At 46.7% G+C, this 19,579-nt stretch overlaps 1 protein-coding gene across 1 annotated transcript in view; it reads left to right on the top strand.

Moving 5' to 3' along the window:
* Nucleotides 1-19,579, top strand: part of OXCT1 (3-oxoacid CoA-transferase 1) — a 145,025-nt gene that overhangs the window by 32,348 nt on the left and 93,098 nt on the right. The window contains exons 5-6 of the mRNA XM_088455250.1: nucleotides 4,138-4,287; nucleotides 12,075-12,181. Of these exons, the coding sequence (XP_088311376.1) occupies nucleotides 4,138-4,287; nucleotides 12,075-12,181 (257 nt within the window). The remainder of the gene's footprint in view (nucleotides 1-4,137; nucleotides 4,288-12,074; nucleotides 12,182-19,579) is intronic.

The following is a 19,579-nucleotide window of genomic DNA, read 5'->3' as shown; positions in this document are numbered from 1 at the left end:
CAGATCGTAGAGTTGCTAGTAGTTCCGTCCGTGATGTGGTCACATGAGCGGTAGTCTCGTGTGTAGAATTGGCATTAAGTTCAGTCCGGATATTCTTAGTATGCAGCACACACTGGTAATGGTAGCCACAATAAAAAACAGCAAATGCTTGGATGTATGGGATAACTCCAACGCGTTTCTGCCTGGATGGCCTTTTTTTCTGACACTTGTATATCTGTCTGCACCTGAGTCTGTGTACAACGGAACTTGGAATGAAAAAAGTTGCGGCTGCTACATTGTAGCACTCCGTATAGAGATTCAGAGACTCAGTCGCACATATCAAATTAGTCGGCACAGTCAGCTGGTTCTTCCTAATCGCATCGCATTGTGACTTAGACACGTTGTCGGCAAAAAAGACGCACAAAAGACACCTGACGCTAGCAGTCTCGCGGGACATGGCGTGCTCGGCAGGGCTTTTTAGCACGACTGCAGCAAAGATGTATAAGAACACATGGCTGTCTAGAATATGAGTAACTTAATGGTGATTTGTAATAAGGAGGAAATGAGAAGATGAGCAGCTGTAACACAGTAAACGTAGCCTATATTTTATTTAGATGGCGTTTGTTCAGGTGCCTGGTCTCCATTAGGAGTTAGCACAAGTCCTACAAAGCATAAAGCATTCGGAGTTGGACGTAAAAAATACCACCTTGGTAAAACCATGCTGCACTGCAAATGGGACAGGTATAAAATGTGCAGAGAGACTAGATTCGGGAGGGGCGTGTCCAAACTCAAATCTAAATCGCAGTGTACAAATAAAGCTGTCCAGCATTTGTATTTGTAGGCTACATGCAAAAACAGCCAGTATTTACCCTGCATGCAAAATAATAAACAATCTAAGGAGATGAGATGGCGCGCTCATAAATTAGGAAAAAGTCTGTACCGGTCCAGCAAGTATCTGATATAAAGGGCCAAATGTAATGGGGTGAGAGACTAGAATATGTGACAGTTTAGCAGTAAACGTGCGAGTTTGCCTGTTCTGAGAGTTTGAGAGTTTACTGCTAACAATCTCTCACATTTTCTAAACTCTCACCCTATTACATTATAACAATATTTAGATTTGACAGATTGGGATTAATATTTAAAAACAAAAACAACCGTTTGAATAGGTTTTTTTAGAAAAACTTAAATTTAAGATCCCAATCACGAGTCAGCTCCTCCCATTTTTATCTGAAGGTGACCCCAATCGGACAGATCTTGGGCCAAATGTAATAGGATGAACGTTTACTGCTAAACTCTCACATTTTGTAGACTCTCACCCTATTACATTTGGCCCAGTATGTCCCGTATACCAGCTCAGCAAATCCTTTATAATAACCATTCCGGATCCAAATATACCTTGGGACCCAACAATATTCCACAGCAATACTTCGGTCACTTTCATATATTCGTATCGATAGACCTCAAAGAAATCATAAATCTATACTTCTCATAGTGTAGAACTGTACAATTTATTCCATGTTAGAAATAATGGTAGAATATACTGTACTTCCATTTCATATAGTGATTATCAGAAGTAATAGTAAAAATGGCTGCGTACCAACTTGGCCTTAACCAAGGCACTAAGACAGCATGTAAGCAGAAGTCCCGGGGCAAATTACCTCAGCGCTGTAGATGGTCCCCCTTCAGAGGTCCCAAAATAGGAATATTCCACCGACGCGTTTTGTCTCTGTAAAAGTCCTTTATCAAGGTGTATTATACAGGTGGACTAATTTCCCTTATGTACCCTGAGCCACTTCCTCATCACTTATGGTGAGCAGGGCTGCACATTGTCATTGTTACCTCATCAACATAAATCTACATATATTAAGCAAATAGGCTTTTATCATGTATCCATTGCACTGACCCGTAAGGTCTCTCTTATCGAATGTTATAATGGGCAAATAGTGGCGCATTACTCTACATCTCGTCCCCGTAATGTGGCGTCCGGCGTGAAACATGAACACCGTTATAACATTTGATAAGAGATCTAGTGCAATGGATACATGATAAAAGCCTTTTTGCATAATATATGTAGATTTATGTTGATGAGGTAATAATGAGAATGTGTGGATCTTATCTATGCGCATAAAGTGGACTTTGCTCTTTCAAAAATAATAAACAATCTGTTGCTGATGTTTCAATTCGATTAACCGCTTGTTCGGTTAATGTGGGTTAGTTAATAATAACGGCGATAATAATTACGGATATTTAATCGTATAGCTATGGGAGGTGTGTCTGCATACAACCCTGCATACAGGAGTATGCCTATTTAGTTCCATGCAGGGAATGCCGGTGTAATTACAGCTGACTTGCGCTCATCGCTGAATCGGCCCGTGGTTTCTGTGGCGCCCCTCTCTGTGTTTGTAAAATGACTTCCAATCTTCAGTGCTCCTGTGTCTTCAGTTATTTCTCTACCAAGTGTTTGTTTAGAAATTGATCTAAAAAAGAAATAATAATCTGGGCCGAATTAAGCCTTTGAGGTGCCCAAGGAACTCCTTGTTAGCACCGCCCATGCCCATCATCCATCCCACCCCCACTCCTCGTGTCATCCCCTCCTTGTTAGCACTGCCCACGCCCATCATCCGTCCCGCCCCCACTCCTCACCTGACCTGCCTTCACTCGGCCAGCTCTAAAATGCACTGAACTGCCCAATGCAGTAGTGAGCTCCGTCCAGGAGGGGTTTGTGTTGAGAGAGGGGGCATGGGGCACTGTACCACCCCCCTCTCCCTCTTAATCCAGCTCTGGTAACTCTCTCATTTTGACCTTTATTGCAATCGTGCTTTTGAATCAGTATATATATATATATATATATATATATATATATATATTAGTGTATTACAGCCACATTATACGTGTCACATTCTGAGGAACATAAGATTAGCATTTGATCCAAAGGACCCTCTTTATTCCTTATTCCCACTGTGATCAGGAGAATCTCCCATACTGTATACCCTCAGAGTAATCAGAAGAAGATATGTGGGAAGAATGAATAATCTAGAGCTTTATCTTACAAAGTGGAACGTAATACACACTGACTGTTACACTTACAAAAAGCTACAACCTTCCGAAGGTTTTATACGTCCCTTGTAAAATCTATGAAGTGTGTGTCAGAAGCAGCAGCCAAGCAGCCCTGAAATGCCAGCATCAATCTAGAGATAAGTAAATACAGTGTATGACACAGACTATGGATGAAGAGAATGCCGCCTTTAAGGTGCCCATACATCAGCAACTGTTTGCCGCGATGCGATGGGAAATTCCGGCGTTTCCATCGATGTTCTGCGATCCGTCGACGGATCGCAAACATTTCACATGTTGAATGTCCGCGATTTGACAATTGCGATCATTTTTTGATCGCGATCGTCAAATCCCTGAAATCCAATATGTTGGATTTTGCGATCCTGCGATGCCGAGTTGCAGCTTTGTGGGATCGCGGCAATCCGTCGCATACATATGCGACGGATTGCCGTAATCCCGCGATGCTGCAACCCGACATCGCAAGATCGCAGAAATCCAACATATTGGTTTTTGGCGATCGCGATCAAAAAATTATCGCAATTGTCAACTCACCGACATTCAACATGACAAATGTCTGCGATCCGGGCGACGGAACGCAGAACATCGATGGTGGGACGTCGGCGTTTCCACCCGGAAATGCCATTATTTCCCATCGCATCGCTGGATCGCGGCAAACAGTCGCTGATGTATGGGCACCTTAAGACACATAATCTCAATGATATTCCTCATACACCGCTCAGCGTGCACGTGTCTTTCAGAGCTGCAGTCCTCATATACTGAATGTGTCATTTTATTGTCTCCTTGAGGAAAAGAGCAATCACACAGCATGGAAGCAGACGGCTGCTTCTAATGCACCATATGGGATGTGTGACCTTCCTAGCAAGGGCATCCTGCGAGGAACCTCGCTCAGATATAACAGCATTTAACTAAACATATGTCGTGGTATTGCCAGCCAGCGGCATACATAAATAAGCCTGGCCACAAACACATTAGGGAAATGCAGTTTACAAAACTTTACCAGCTAAATGTTTTTTATTGTGGACCTGCCCAGTGTAACAGTATATTCTTGTTTCGTGGTGACATTGTGCATTTCTTCCGCTCTAGGGAACCCTCGCTGAGAGAGTTAGAGCCGGCGGCGCTGGCATCCCAGCGTTTTATACACCCACGGGTTATGGCACATTGATCCAAGAAGGGGGCGCACCTATAAAATATAACAAAGAGGGTGGCATTGGAATTGCCAGCCAGCCTAAAGAGGTAAGAAAAATCTATTTCTCACGATAACATTTGCTCTGCTTCATATTTGCAGTTACATTGCCTAGAGAGTAATACAAGTAACATCTTTGTTTCATTCCCTTCCACAAATCAGAAATGTATGTGACATTACTGCAGTAATAATACATGAGATGCTCTGCTGCCCTCTTGTGGACTGTTATGTGTATCTTGACGCTGCGCAGATAGCTGAGGACATGGGTGATTTCTTATCGGTTACTATATCCTTTGCACACTTAAATTTGTAATTATTCTTTAAACCACCTCCTTTCCAGTTTGCTCTACACAGCTGTTAGAATCAATACATTCTTTGTTAAATATGCGGGTGTTGAAAATATTCTCTCAGGGAGTAATTCTTTCTTTAAATGTGTTATGTAAAAATCCATATCTATTATATAATCCTCCAAAATGCCTATCCCTGACCTGTTCAGTCAGAGGTAGTGGTAGAGGTAGAGCCACTGGTGGTGCACCCCCTCCCACTGCCACCAGTGGCTCGCAATAAGAGCCGGACACTGGCCCTCAGGGCCCCTAGAGATAAGGGATGGGATGTACTGAGCATGAAAATGCGGCCAAAACTCCAAAAATTAGCGTTTTCGAAGTTTTGGCCGCATTCCTATATGTACCAAGCTCCGGAATGACATGGGCCTGGTGGGTAACGCCATCTTTTACCCAATAGAAGCCAATGGGCTTCTTATCGGGTTTCTTCTGAGAGGGATCCCTCCCAGTGCACCCCCATGGCGGCGATCGCCATTCTGCGCATGCACTTCTGGGTAATAAACTCGGGAGTCCCTCTAGCTGCGCATCCAGCTATGGCAGGGAGAGCTGTCCTTTGCGATTTTAATCGCATTTCTAGGTACCTACTGGTGTAATTAATGCTGGTATGTACCCAGTAAGTGGAGGGATGTACCCATCACGGGTGAGATGCTCAGTACGTTCCGCCCAACAAATGAGAGAGAAAAGGGGAGGGGGAAGGGAAGCGGGGGAAAAAGGGGCGGGGAGATGAGTGAGAGAGACATGGAAAGGAGGAGTGACAGAGAGAAAAGGGGAGGGGGAAGGGAAGCAGGAGAAAAAGGGGCGGGGAGATGAGGGTGAGAGACATGGAAAGGGGGAGTGACATAGAGAAAAGGGGAGGGGGAAGGAAAGCAGGAGAAAAAGGGGTGGGGAGATGAGGGTGAGAGACATGGAAAGGGGGAGTGACAGAGAGAAAAGGGGAGGGGGAAGGGAAGCAGGAGAAAAAGGGGCGGGGAGATGAGGGTGAGAGACATGGAAAGGGGGAGTGACAGAGAGAAAAGGGGAGGGGGAAGGGAAGCAGGAGAAAAAGGGGCGGGGAGATGAGGGTGAGAGACATGGAAAGGGGGAGTGACAGAGAGAGATGCCAATGCAACAGCGTTCAAGCGGACAGACACGCCTGCTTTTCACCGACCACCTCCCTGTTGCCACCCCCAGACGCTCACTGCCTGTCAATCACTCTGTGATGGCTCTCCGTGATCGCAGTGGTGCCTACACGCACTGTGATGCATGCACAGTACGCAACAATCGCCTGTCTGCATACGCCTTAGCAATAACGATCCTTAAGGAAACCGGCCCACACTACGCAATTATCGCCTATAGCCATGTCGGGCTGAGAATTGCAGTGTGTGTACCCATCTGAACTTGTGTTACCAGATAGGGGCTAAATGTAATAGGGTGAGAGTTTAGCAGTAAACTCTCACCCTATTACGTTTGGCCCAGGATCTGTCCGATTGGGGTCACCTTCAGAGAAAATGGAGATGACTCGTGATTAAGTTTTTCTAAAAGACCTATTCAAACAGTTTGTTTTTATTTTTAAATATTAATCCCAATGTGTCCAAATATAAATATTTGAGGGATGAGTTTAAAAAATAAAATAAAAATAAATCTGTTACTATCTAGCAATTATTTTCAGGGCACCACAAAGTTTTTGCAGAGGGCCTGTGCAGATATGGTGCAGACATGACCGGATTATAAGTGCATACAATATACAGCACAACAAAACGGAGTAAAGGGGGGTACAAACCAACATAAACATGTTACACAATTCATAACCAATTATGCATATACCGTACAGTCACTGTAAACTTTAAACCCTCTATCTTCTCCCAGAGTTTCCATCTCAATGTAACGGAGGTTGCTTTAGGGGCGTGAGCTTTTGGCAGAAGATATGTGATCTCATTGGGGTCTGGCTTTAACACTATTTGGGTGTGATTGCCTAAAAATGAAGCAAACCCTCTTAAGTGTTCCTATATTCTCCAGAGGATAGCCCAAATCTGTAGCATATAAAGGTAGCGGACAAAAAAATGACAACACCAGCGTAAATGAGGGGCACCGTGTATACTAACGGCAAACGCTTCCTCACACTTTTGGCTTATGCTTTACACATACACCCCCCCCCCCCCCCCAAAATGCAATTAGCTGTCCTTTATATTGGTGTTTCCATTTTTCTTTTTGCATACTATCTGTGCATTCTCCTTTTGCTTGTTACAATTAAGAACGTAACATTTTTGTGGTTCATGTCCCATTTGGTAGTCTCTATTATAAAGGCGACTTCCAGGAATATCTATTGTTAACGAACATACAGATGTACCCAGCTAGTTTGTTGCTCTATACGCCATGCCGCGCGCCATGCATGGCGCTCCGCACACTACGCCATGAGTCGCGCCACACAGAAAGTTTCGTAGCCGAACATAGCGTAGCCCTGGAAAATAGTCATAACATGTAATACAACTTTTTGTCCACCAGATGTCACTTTTCCTAAACTACACAGCGCATGCGTCTGATTTCCAATGCATGTTCTGCATCACCGCCCGATGATTGGCTGACAGAAGCAGTGATTCGGTACACTATACAGTAGTACAGACAGTAGCACAGACCTCTGAAATGTGTGTTCTCCGGGCATTGTTACCTTTACAGTGTGCAACCACCGTGGTTGCATGGAATGGGGATTTGCTTTTGGACGGCTGCAACATTTATAGAGGTGTCTCAGTTCTGCACACATGTTCCCCAACTCCTCTGTGATTTGCACCTTTGTGTAGGTGGCCGTCAGAATCTGATTGCAAAATAAATTGCTCTTCAATGTGTAGAATACAGCGGGGTAGAGGCAACATAAATAATATATTGAAATACAGAAATAATATAAACAGGTTTCAGTATGATGGCATATGTAAACACATTGACTTTTTTTTTTTTTTAGCCTGAGTTTTTAGGAGGTCACATAGGGGAAAGGTGATAGATCTATTGCAACCATCCTATGAGCAGATAATGTGGTTAAGAAAACTACAGAATGCAGATGTGACACTTTTTGCACACTGCGTCTGGCGCTTCTCGCAGTGGAGGTGGGCGCTAGGAATATAAGGTTAAATCGGATAACTAGAACTACTGTAGTTTCATCAGTCGTTGAGCCTTGAAAGAAAAGAAGTAAATGAGAAATATTCTCCTTTTCCCCAGAGAAAATAAATGTAAATAGTGTAATATACATTAGAAAGACTAAAATTTATGTGTTGGCTCCTTCCTATGAAATCTACTGTATGTATTCAGTGGTGCAGTTTACTGCTTCTCCACTAGGTGATGCTGTAGGAACAGACGTCTGAGCTTGGTAGTGGAAGAGATGCTCTGAGTATTTTTAAAAATGAATGTAAGCATTGCTTTATGTGCTGCTGTCAGGGAACGTGTATCTGCCATATCATTCTGCATGCAAGCTGTGATTTTCTTTTTTTTTTCACCAATCATACATAGCCAGTGTTACTTATATTCCGGTAACCAGCAGTGTCTCCACTACACACATGTCAGATAAAAGCAATCCCGCAGTGAGATATCCATAGATCAGTGTTTATCTTGGGGAACAGAAGTTAATTTTTTCTGTTCTGCAATTTGACTACACAGCAGGTGCCGACTTGGTGACTGTACCTGATGACATGCCTGTTACCCGTAAATTACTCTGTTCTGTATTCATGTATTTATGAAGATTCTTGCTAGCAAAACTGACTGGGTGTAGTAGGTATTACCGCTGGACGCAGGGCCGGCGGTTCAAATTCCGACAGCGGCAGCCCGGCAAGGGTGACAATCCCGATCATCCCTAAGGTAAGTATCGCTAACCTAATTCCACCCCCTAACCCTCCCCTAGGGGTGCCTAACCTTAACCTCCCTCCCAAGTGCCTAACCCTAATGCCCCCTCTAAGTGCCCAAACCTAACCCCCCCTTCCCCACCGCCTAAATCTAAGTCCCCCGGAGGTGTGCCTAACCCTAACCCCCCCTTCCCCTAGCCTAAACCTAAGGGGGGCTGACTCTAAGTCCCCCCGGGAGCCGTAGACCTAACCCTCCAAACCCCCCGCGCGGCTGCCCGCGCCCAGCTTACCTTCGTTCGGTATGCTGGGCGTCGGTCTTCCGGCGTCTGGTTAATGACAGGCATCAGTTTTCAACGCCTGTCATTAGTACCACGCCGGGATTAGAAAGTCTGGAAGCCGGCGGGCGGCATTAAGACCATCGGCTTCCAAACTACATCCCAACTGACCAGGCTGATATACTGTATTATATTGTATCCACAAAGTCATGCATTTCCCCTCCTCATGCATACAGTACTTGTCCATAACTAATAAAAACAGTCCTATAAAGTAACCCCGGTGGGTGGTGCTATAATGGGGATGCAACTGTTGGGTGCAGAACTATTTATTAAGCACACACAACGCAGATCACCAAGTTATTATACCTGCTCATCATTATATACTATGAAGTGATGGTCTCTACTGGCCAAGTGTTCTGTCCCGGGGCTGCAAGAAAATCAGGAGACATGCATTGTCCTAATACCACCATATAATTATTAATGAGCAGTTATTTATATAGCACACCCATGTTCTGCAGCAGTTACTGAGAGTATTTCAGTCATTTACCTCAGTCCCTGGCCCAGCTTCCGATCTATATTCCCTATCACATACACACTAGGGTTATTTCTTGTCAGAAGCCAATGAACCTATCTGTATGTCTTTTTAGTGTGTGAGGAAACCAGAGTGTCCGAATTAAACCCTCGCACACATGGAGAGAACATACAAACTCCATACAGATAGGGCCTTGGTCAGGACTATGATACAGTAATGCTGACCCCTAGTGATCCCATAAGGTTACAAAGTGCTATGATTTCCCTTCCTTTCGGTGCATCTCTGTTTAGCACAAAATTATAAACTTAAAAATGATCCTGCTATATTTGGTCACTTACTCCTTTGGTGGGCTCCGGCAGCCAGAGGAGGGGAAGGCTGTGTGTCTGTATGTCGCCAGGCTGAGGAGATGGGCAGACAGTCTGGTGGGGCAGTCCTGGTTGCGTGACAGGCAAGGAGGGGGGGCAGCCCTGGGGTCCTCTTACCAGCACTGATATAACCAGCCCAGCCCTGCTGATGGCAGCTCTGTGCACCCACTGCGCTGCCATAGTAACCGTCACAGCCTGCTGCAGGGGAGAATCCCACTGCGGGAGTAGTGTCACTGTGGTATGCGCCACAGCCTGGCCACCATATTTATAGATGCTATGTATAAAGTTTTTAGATTTATTGAATTTCGAGTCCCGCCTGCGGTTGCCTTGGCAGGGCCAGAGTAAATGATTTTGCGGGCCTCATACAGCCCACAGGACGGACGTTCCCCACCCCTAGTTTAGCATGTGGTGAAAGGATGTAACAATGGACAGTCATTCATTTATGACACAGATTGAAGTTTCAGCAAAGGCTGACTGCACCATGGATGTTCCTTGTTCTATTTCCAGCATGTTCAGTGATCGCACAGTGCCGGTCTGTGCTAACACTGCCTTTACCATAGAGTTTACGGAGTTTCGTTGATGACATCTTTTCCAGAGTCAGGTCTCCGTCCAGGCAGAAGGGAAGCTGAGTCTGACGCACATATATGTGGTCCCTGAAGTCGGCATCATCCATTACTAATATGGGAAGTAATGACACTTCTTTACAGTCCTAGCCATAGGCTGTATGGTTTTAGTGACTATAGCCCACAAAGGAACAGATCACCCCAAATTATGTACCACCTTAACTTCAGCGTTAATCCTTTCACTTTTGTGGACATAACTTACTGCGTTTTGCTTTGATCCTTTGCAATTCACCAGATCAAAATTCTGTTTCCATATGCTTTATTTTTAAAACTTTTATTTTTTATGTGTATTTATATTTTTTACACCTCACTCCATACTTCAGAAAAAGTCAGATCAAGGCACCTGGGACACACGAAAGCTGTGATTGACAGATCCTGCTAGAGAGATTGAAAGCCCCCCCCCCCCCCATTCTCCGCATGGGCCTGTGCAACCACCTTGCACTTTAATGTCAATTGATGCCCCCCGAGACCTACTAGTGCAAAGTAATTTATACTGTACGTCAGTGGATCCAAATCCATGGCTAAGTACAGATGGTTAAATCAAATTGTCTGAGGTACTAGGTAAGTTACCTGTGCTCAAGCATGGATATCCTTAAAACCTGGACTGTTAGGGTGCCTTGATTACCGAGTTTGGGAAACACTGCTGTGCGTAGTTTTTCCTGGGGTTGGTTGTTAATCCCAAAGTAATTAAGAGAAGTCCGTGGGTTTCTTTGGGATGCCCCCAATACTAGTGACCTCTGCCATGCGTGGCAAGCTAGAGGGCAGTGAGAGGAGAGAGGTTTCACAAGCACACCAAGCTCATAGATCATTAGTAGGAACTGCCAGTAAAGCTCTGGAGCTAGCAGTCTACTGGAGCTTAATCAGAGAGCCGCTGTGCAGACCACTCCGGGTCATTGCACAAATAGCAAGATAGGAGCTAAGCATTATGCAAGTATAAACTACGCCCTCTTCATTACACACATGGATAAGATCATACTTGGATGTAAAGTGACTTGACCTAAGTTTGTCCTATATTATGTAGAAAATTAATTTGTCTGTTTGTTTGCTTGTCTGTCCGGTTATGCATTCGGACACCCTTGCACCGATGGGATGAAACCAATGCAAGGTGGTCTAGTTAAATTCTGGCCAGGTGTTAGGGGGTGGTTAGGGTCCTGGTCAGATCTCCCGTTGGTGTACACTGGGCAGAACATTGACCCGGGGAGCCTGTCCTGAGCCTTTCCCTGGATGGAGTTGGGCGAAAACTTCAGAGTGGTTACATTGGAGGTCCCGGTTGGACCTCCCGTTGGTGTACGCTGGGCAGAACTTGGAGGCTGTTCTGGGCCTTCCACTTCATTGATTTGGATGAAAACTTCACAGAGGGGTGGCAATTGGTCTGGGATGCCTAATGGAGTGGTTGGGGTACGGTCAGAACTCACTGCGGAGTGCGCTGGGCAGAACTTTGACCCAGGGAGCCTGTTCTGGGCCTTCCCCTGGATGGATTTGGACAACATCACATAATAAAACTTAATAACTTGAGGATTTAAATCCGGGCAGCGCTGCGTACTTCAGCTAGTAGTTATATAATGTTCCCTTTTTATTTTATTTTGTACCATTGTTTACTGAGCAGTTATTATTTATTTTGTGGTATTATGATGTATTTAGATGTGTAATTTATATATTAAGATTAGAAATCACTCTAGTGTAGGGTTATTCAACTTCCGATCTTCCAGCTGTTGTGGAACTACACATCCCATCATGTCCTGCCACAGTTTTAGCATTCCCTAATAGCAAAAACTGTGACAGGACATGCTGGGATGTGTAGTTCCACAACATCTGGAGGTCCGCATGTTGGATACCTTTTGGACTAGGGTGTAGCGAAGCATGAAACTCTATTGAACCCTCTCACCCTTCTTGTCTAGGTCAAAGAATTTAATGGGCGTCATTTTGTTATGGAGACCTCTATCACAGGAGACTTTGCTCTGGTGAAAGCTTGGAAAGCAGATGGCGCTGGGAATATCGTGTTCAGGTGAGGTCACTGCCCGTCCCATCGCTGGAGGGCCAGCCAATGGGCGACAATATCTTTAAATGTTTTATAAAAAAGGGTAGAAACTTTTACATAGTCTAACCGCACAGAAATTGTGATTGTGTTGATCCCGAGGACGTCAAAGCCGGTGTGTCTGCGGCCGGTGTGTCTGCGGCCGGTGTGTCTGCGGCCGGTGTGTCTGCTGTCAGTGTGTAAAATTATAATCCTTCCTGACCCCAAAAAGGGCAATTGGTAGAACTCCTTGGATCAATCCCCCCCGCATAGTGGGCCTGATTCCAAGGTGGACGCTACGTACCAGCGTAAAAATTGGTAACATTGACGCACATCGACTATCCATGCGTCCCTTTCAGCAGGTTTGACCTGTATCAAATAAAGCGGCTCTCATGCTGCATAGGAGATAGCAATGGATAATGTATGCACCCTCTTGTAACGCCGTTTAAATGGTAAGGCACACCCGCGTTTTTCTAGTCTTTACCTCCCCAAACGGTAACTTCCTGTCACTCGCTTTGCGAATCGATTCTCTTTGCGGATGTAATCGCAAAACGATTGCTGCGCATGCGTAGTGCGGCTGACACGCATGCGCAATGGCATTCGCTCAATCTGCGTTAAATCGGCATTGCTTATGCGTATATCTCTGAATCAGGCCATTGTCTTCTAACTTTTGTTCCTATACTGTATATAGAATTTTCTTGTGAGCTTACCGTAAACCACCTCGTTTAAAGAATTTTACAGCTTAACCACCCTTACAGTAAAGAACCCTTCCTTACGCTGATATTTGCTATTTGTGACCCTTTCCCTTCTATTGTCCTTGGTTCAAAAAGTTCATAAGACAAAGTTGCACTGGCCTTGACTGTACTTTGAGGTGCCAGAAACTGTATCCAATACTCCATATGTGGTGTAAGTAGTAACTTATACAACTGTGTGTGCGGTACATGCATTTATTCAACTTCTCATGAACCTTGGGATTACATTTGCGTTTGTAGCTGATGCCTGGTATGGAGAGTATATACTCTAATTCTGTCCTCTAGTGTTCCCGCGGTTCTTTTACTATGTCGGTATGCTACTTGCACATTAAATGGAATACAAATGGGTGTATAGTTGTTATAGCCAGTGTATATCCCTAGTTTTATCTACATTAAATGTTATCAGCCATACAATGGCCCGTTTTTACATTTTACATGGGCCCAGAAGAATGAATTCATGCTACAGTTATAAATGTTATGTTTTTGTTGCATTTCTTTGTTTTATCCACTCCAAACCCTAACAAAATAATTGCTGTAAACTTCATTTTACTAATTATATATTGAGATTTCACCTTTTACAAACTCACCTCTCAAGGTGGTGGGCTCAGGACCATAATTTCTCACTGGGCCTATACGTGTCATAATTCTAGGGTAACCATGTATTTTTGCCCATCTAAAAAATTTCCTATTTTCTGTTGTTGTTGAAGTTACTATATAGTCAGTGAGCTATTTACAATACCCCCATGTGCTACTCCTCTTGCATGGCATTTAAATGCACCGCTTACTTTCTGTAGTACAGGGAACCTTTCTTCTTCGGGGTCCATGGGGTCCACAGCCATTACGTCAGGGTATGAATCCCGGTCACCAAACAGTTAACGCAAACGAGTTCTCTGCTCCCAGGATGCATCGGGGTTCCTCCTCATATACCCCACCCCCTGCCTCAGGTAGCCAGTTCTTCCTGTTTGGTGTGTTCACCACATAGACAGTGGGATTGCTCGAGCAGTCCTGCAGACGAGTAACAAAAAAAAAGGGAGAGTTTTACTCTCTCTCTCAGTGGGTGGTCTGAGCTGTCCTGGAAGCAGCCTCGCGCCTGATTGGAGGCGCACCGGCCACGCGCTGCAACTACCTCCTCCGGCGCTGCACCGCTAGTCTTGGCATGTCCATGGCAGGGGATTCGGCAGGGGCTCTCAGGCCCTGGACCGCAACTGAATCAAGGGGATGGCAGGTAAGCAGGTGGTTGCGGCGGCCGCTGACGCCGGGACCACGTGGCGGTCCAGCCTCCGGCGGTTAGACTGGCCGGAGGCGCGCTGCAGTCAGGAGGCGCATACGGCTTGTCTCCTAGCCTAGACCACCGGGATATGATGTTCCTGACCAGCCGGGGCTTGTGGTGGCGGCCAGGTCAGTTTACCGGGCAGGTCCAAGCAGCATAGGGGAGGTACGCTTCCCCGGCGGCCCCTCCCCCAATCCACACGCTAGTTCAGTCCTCTGGCGCAGTGATTGTGGATTGCTCCTCCCAGCCTCCATATAGGGCAGCCAGAGTGTATGTCAGTTGCTCTCTGAACGCTGCTCCTACAAGAGAGGATGCTGGGCAGTCTCCCTGTATACCTTGCCTACTGCTGGTCTAGGTGTTCACAGGGCTCTATCCTGCCTAAGCTTAGGCTGATTGTGGTAGTGAGAGCTTATATGCATATGGCTTGTGGAGTATTTATGCATGACATGTGATTGTTGTTTATGGATACTGTTTCTTCTGTAAAAGAACTGTAATTCCTGTATACTGTCACTGTCTCTCCCCTTCCCTTACTACAGGTGTGTGGGTTGAGAGTAGAAAGCAGCACATATACCCTCAGAACCAGTGGCATAGTGTTATGTCTAAGGAGTCTGAGGGTCAGGTGGCGGGAGGCTGGCAGGATTATCCCCACAGGACTTTCTACAAAATGGGCTTTGTGGGAACTGTTTCAGACAGCCACCACACCAATTAAGTTTGCCTGTTTCAGGCCCTGAGCCTCCTTGGGCGTCATTTTCTCAGGTTATGGCTCAGGTGGCGGAACGGCTGGCTGCCCCGGTACCACCGGTTTGAGGTTTGCCTCAGCAGATGCATCCTATGCCCATGATGTGGCCGCCTTGGATGGACCCTGGTGCTGGTAAGGTTATGGCATCATCCTCGGGGGTTTTTCAGCCTGAGGCTGTCAAGCCAAAGCAGCCTAAATCTAGGCGCCATGTATCGCCTCATATGGGTGAGTACTCCAGTGCCTCCGAGGAGGAGGCACAGGCACAGGACTCTTCACAGGAGTCTAGCTCCAAGGAGGGTGATGATCATTTCCCAGTAGCCAATGTCCCCTTTCTGATAAGGGCGGTAAAATCGGTGTTAAATATCGAGGAAGGGGATCTTCCGCCTAGGAAAGCCCCCTTTTTAAGAGCCAGAAAGTGGTTAAGGCAGAATTCCCAAAGTCTGAACATTTATCAGAACTTATGGAGGAAGCCTGGGTCCGTCCGGATAAGATGAGCCATTCTTCTAAAAGAATGGCGCTTCTATATCCTTTTCCAGCAGAGGACTGTGCCAAGTGGCAGAATCCACCGTCAGTTGATGCACATGTGGCACAGCTGATTAAACGTACCACTCTGTTAATCCCAGCAGTTTCGCTGAAGGAAACCACGGATAGGAGATGGGAGACTTGTCTCAAATCAATTTTTTCGCTGGCAGGAGTGGCCACCCGCCCAGCTATGGCCACTGCCTGGGTAGCAAGAGCTATTGAGGAGTGGGCCAAAACTCTAACGGAGTCTTTACCAGATGCCTCTAAGGAGCAACTGGATATGATCTCCTTTATTAGAGAAGGGGCCTCTTATTTGGGAGATGCCGCCTTGGATGCAGGGATCCTTTCCTCTAAGGTTTCAGCAGAGTCCGTGGTGGCACGTAGGATCCTCTGGTTGAAGGATTGGAAGGCAGATGCCGGGTCCAAAAAGGCCCTAGAATTCCTTCCATTCACAGGAGGTGTTCTCTTTGGTCCAGAATTGGACAAAATTGTATCCTACATGGCAGCCTCAAAGACGGCAGGTTTGCCATCAGCAACCTGGTCTAAATTGAGGAGGGCGTCCTCTCGGGGGTTTCGGCCGCAGGGTAAGGTCAAAGGTCAGCCCTCAGCGAGATTTCAACCAAAAAAGGCAGGACCCAAGAAGCCCTGGCAGAACAAACGTCCAGGATCTAGGGTCCAGGATAAACCAGTGGCCTGATGGGACGGGCCTCCCCCTGGGGGATCCCAGGGTGGGGGGCCGACTACTTCGGTTCTCAGAGCCCTGGCACCTCACGACGGAGGATGCCTGGGTTCGAGGAGTTGTTTCCCAAGGGTACCTCCTGACGTTTTGGAGGACTCCTCCGCAAAGGTTCTTTTGTGTAAACCCGCAGGTGGGTTCAGAAAGAGCTTTGGCCCTTCAGAAGGCTATTCTTGCCTTGCTAGCATCAGAAGTAGTGATTTCGGTGCCAGAGAATCAGTTCCGAGAGGGGTTTTACTCCAATCTGTTCTTGGTTCAGAAACCGAATGGGTCATACCGGCCTATTCTGAATCTGAGAGAGCTCAACAAATTTGTTCGAGCCCCCGGGTTCAGGATGGAAACATTGCGATCGATTGTGCTGCCAATGGAACAGGGGGACTATATGGTATCTCTAGATATACAGGATGCCTACCTTCACATCCCAATCACACAGGCTCATCAAAAATTTCTTCGCTTTGCGGTAGGGGAGGAACATTTTCAGTTCCAGGCCCTGCTGTTTGGCCTGTCCACAGCCCATTGGGTATTCACCAAGGTGATGGCGGTGATGATGGCATGCCTCAGACGCCAAGGCGTCAGGACTTTGCCTTACTTGGACGACCTCCCGTTGCTGGGGCAGTCCCCACAGCAGGTACAGGATCATTTGAGGCTGACAGTATCATGTCTGTACAGTCACGGCTGGATCATAAACTGGTAAAAGTCGTCACCCTGTCCGGTACAACAGATGAGTCATTTGGGAGCGAGATTGGACTCCGTGGTGCAGAAAATATATCTGCCGGAGGAGAAGATCCTTGCCCTACAATCACGAATATGCAGGTTGCTTCGCAACAGGCAGATATCCGTTCTAGTAGCCATGCGGGTCCTGGGGTCGATGGTGGCCACCTTCAGGATGGTGGAATACGCTCAATTCCACTCCAGACCACTGCAGCAATTAGTTCTGTCTCGCTGGAACAAGGATCATCGCACAATCAGGTCTCAGCTGCTGCGTCTCTCTCCAGAGGTACGGTTGTCCCTGACCTGGTGGTTGCAGACAAAGCATCTCAGGCAGGGTCGTCCCTTTTGGGTGCTGGATTGGACATTAGTCAAAACCGACGCCAGTTTTCAAGGTTGGGGGGCGACGACGGGGTCACACACTTTCCAAGGAAAGTGGTCAGTGACGGAAAGCCGGCTACCGATAAACATCCTGGAACTAAGAGCTATATTCAAAGCTTTAGTGCAGGCTCAGGAAATCTTAAAGGGCAGGTCGGTGCAGATACAGTCGGACAATCGCACCACGGTCGCCTACCTAAATCATCAAGGGGGCACAAGGAGTCGGGCTGCCTTGGCAGAGGTATCAAAGATCCTGCTATAGGCAGAGACTCATCTGCCGTGTTCATTCCAGGAATCCTGAATTGGGAGGCCGATTTTCTCAGTCGGCAAGAGATAAATGCAGGAGAATGGACCCTACATCCACAGGTTTTTCGGAACCTTGTGGACAGGTGGGGTCTACCAGAAATAGATCTGGTGGCATCAAGAAAGAACAACAAGGTTCCCAGGTACGGATCCTGGACAAGAGATCCGGGAGCCGAGTTTGGAGACGCACTGACAGTAAAGTGGCGTTACAAGCTGGTATATCTGTTTCCCCCGTTTGCTCTTCTGCCCAGAGTTGTCAGAAAGATCAAACAAGAGGTCAGCACCGTCATATTAATAGCTCCGGCATGGCCGAGACGGCACTGCTTCACAGATCTACGGTCTCTCTCCATAGACACTCCATGGCCTCTGCCATTTGAGACCGGATCTGTTGCTACAGGGTCCCTGCTGGTACCCGGATCTTCATCGGCTATCGCTGACGGCATGGCTCTTGAGGCCTCCGTCTTGAGGAAGAAGGGGTTTTCCGAGTCTGTTATACGGACGATGTTGAAGGCACGGAAACCATCCTCAGCCCGTATGTACTATAGGGTTTGGCATACTTTCTTTCAGTGGTGTGAATTCCTGATATCCAGAGTGCTTGATTTTCTTTAAAGCGGTCTGGAAAAAGGGCTCCGCCTGGCCTCTTTAAGGGTACAGGTGTCAGCTCTTTCAGTCTGGTTCCAACATAAAATTGCTCTGAGACCAGATATAAAGACCTTTTTTCAGGGGTGTTGAGGATTCAGCCTCCCTTTGTTTCCCCGGTTGTTCCGTGGGACTTGACTCTAGTTCTGAAGGTTTTACAGGCTCCTCCGTTCGAGCCTTTAAATTCAATAGACATCAAGTGGCTAACAGCAAAGACGGTATTCCTCCTTGCTATGGCATCTGCACGCAGAGTGTCGGATTTAGCTGCGCTTTCCTTCCGGGAGCCGTTCTTGGTATTTCATCAAGATAGAGCAGTACTAAGTACTAGGGAGGGTTACCTTCCGAAAGTGGTGTCTAAATTTCATATTAATGAAGAAATAGTAGTTCCAGCTTTTCAGGGCACAAGTCTCTCACAATGTGAGGCTTCCCTGGATGTGGTCCGTGCGTTGAGAATTTATGTTAAACGCACGAGCAAATGGAGGAAGTCCGATTTCTTTTTGTGCTTTATGGTTGTCATAAGTGTGGATGGCCAGCCAATAAACAGACACTGGCCAGGTGGATTCGCATGGCAATTTTATTGGCTTATACACAGGTTGGTATGCGGGTGCCGGATTCAGTGACGGCACATTCTACTAGGGCGGTAGGTCCATCATGGGCGGCCCGCCGGGTTGCTTCTGCTGAGCAATTATGCAAAGCAGCCACATGGTCTTCCATCCATACCTTTGTCAAATTTTTTTCCTTTGACACCTTTGCCTCTCAGGATGCCTCCTTCGGGCATAGGATTCTCCTCTCTTCCGAGAGCCAGGAGCGTCCCCGCCCGTAGGGTTAGTGCTTTGGGATATCGCCAACGTAATGTCTGTGGACCCCAAGGACCCCGAAGAAGAAAATAAGAGTTATGGTATGATATACCTTTGTTAACTCTTTTTCTTCGAGGTCCATGGGGTCCACAGGACACCCACCCAGACGCACCTGTAGTTCTGGGGGAGGTTTTTCCGTAGTTCTTCTCTTGAGAGTCTGGACTCGTGAGTATGGGTCTTTTCTTTCTTACCCTTTTGTTTGTCTCTGCCTGCTTGAGCTTGGTAACGAACTGGCTACCTGAGGCAGGGGGTGGGGTATATGAGGAGGAACCCCGGTGCATCCTGGGAGCAGAGAACTCGTTTGCGTTAACTGTTTGGTGACTGGGATTCATACCCCCAACGTAATGGCTGTGGACCCCATGGACCTCGAAGAAAAAGAGTTAACAAAGGTATGTCATACCATAACTCTTATTTTTTGTGGGCTTGAGAATACAGGGGCTGCTTCTGAGTGGCAGTTAAAGGGGCTGTAGTTGCGGGCAGCCTCG

Source organism: Taudactylus pleione, unplaced genomic scaffold (assembly GCF_031769625.1).
Source record: "Taudactylus pleione unplaced genomic scaffold, aTauple2 ptg000647l, whole genome shotgun sequence".
NCBI lineage: Eukaryota > Metazoa > Chordata > Amphibia > Anura > Myobatrachidae > Taudactylus > Taudactylus pleione.
This window is presented reverse-complemented; position numbering and strand designations above follow the sequence as displayed.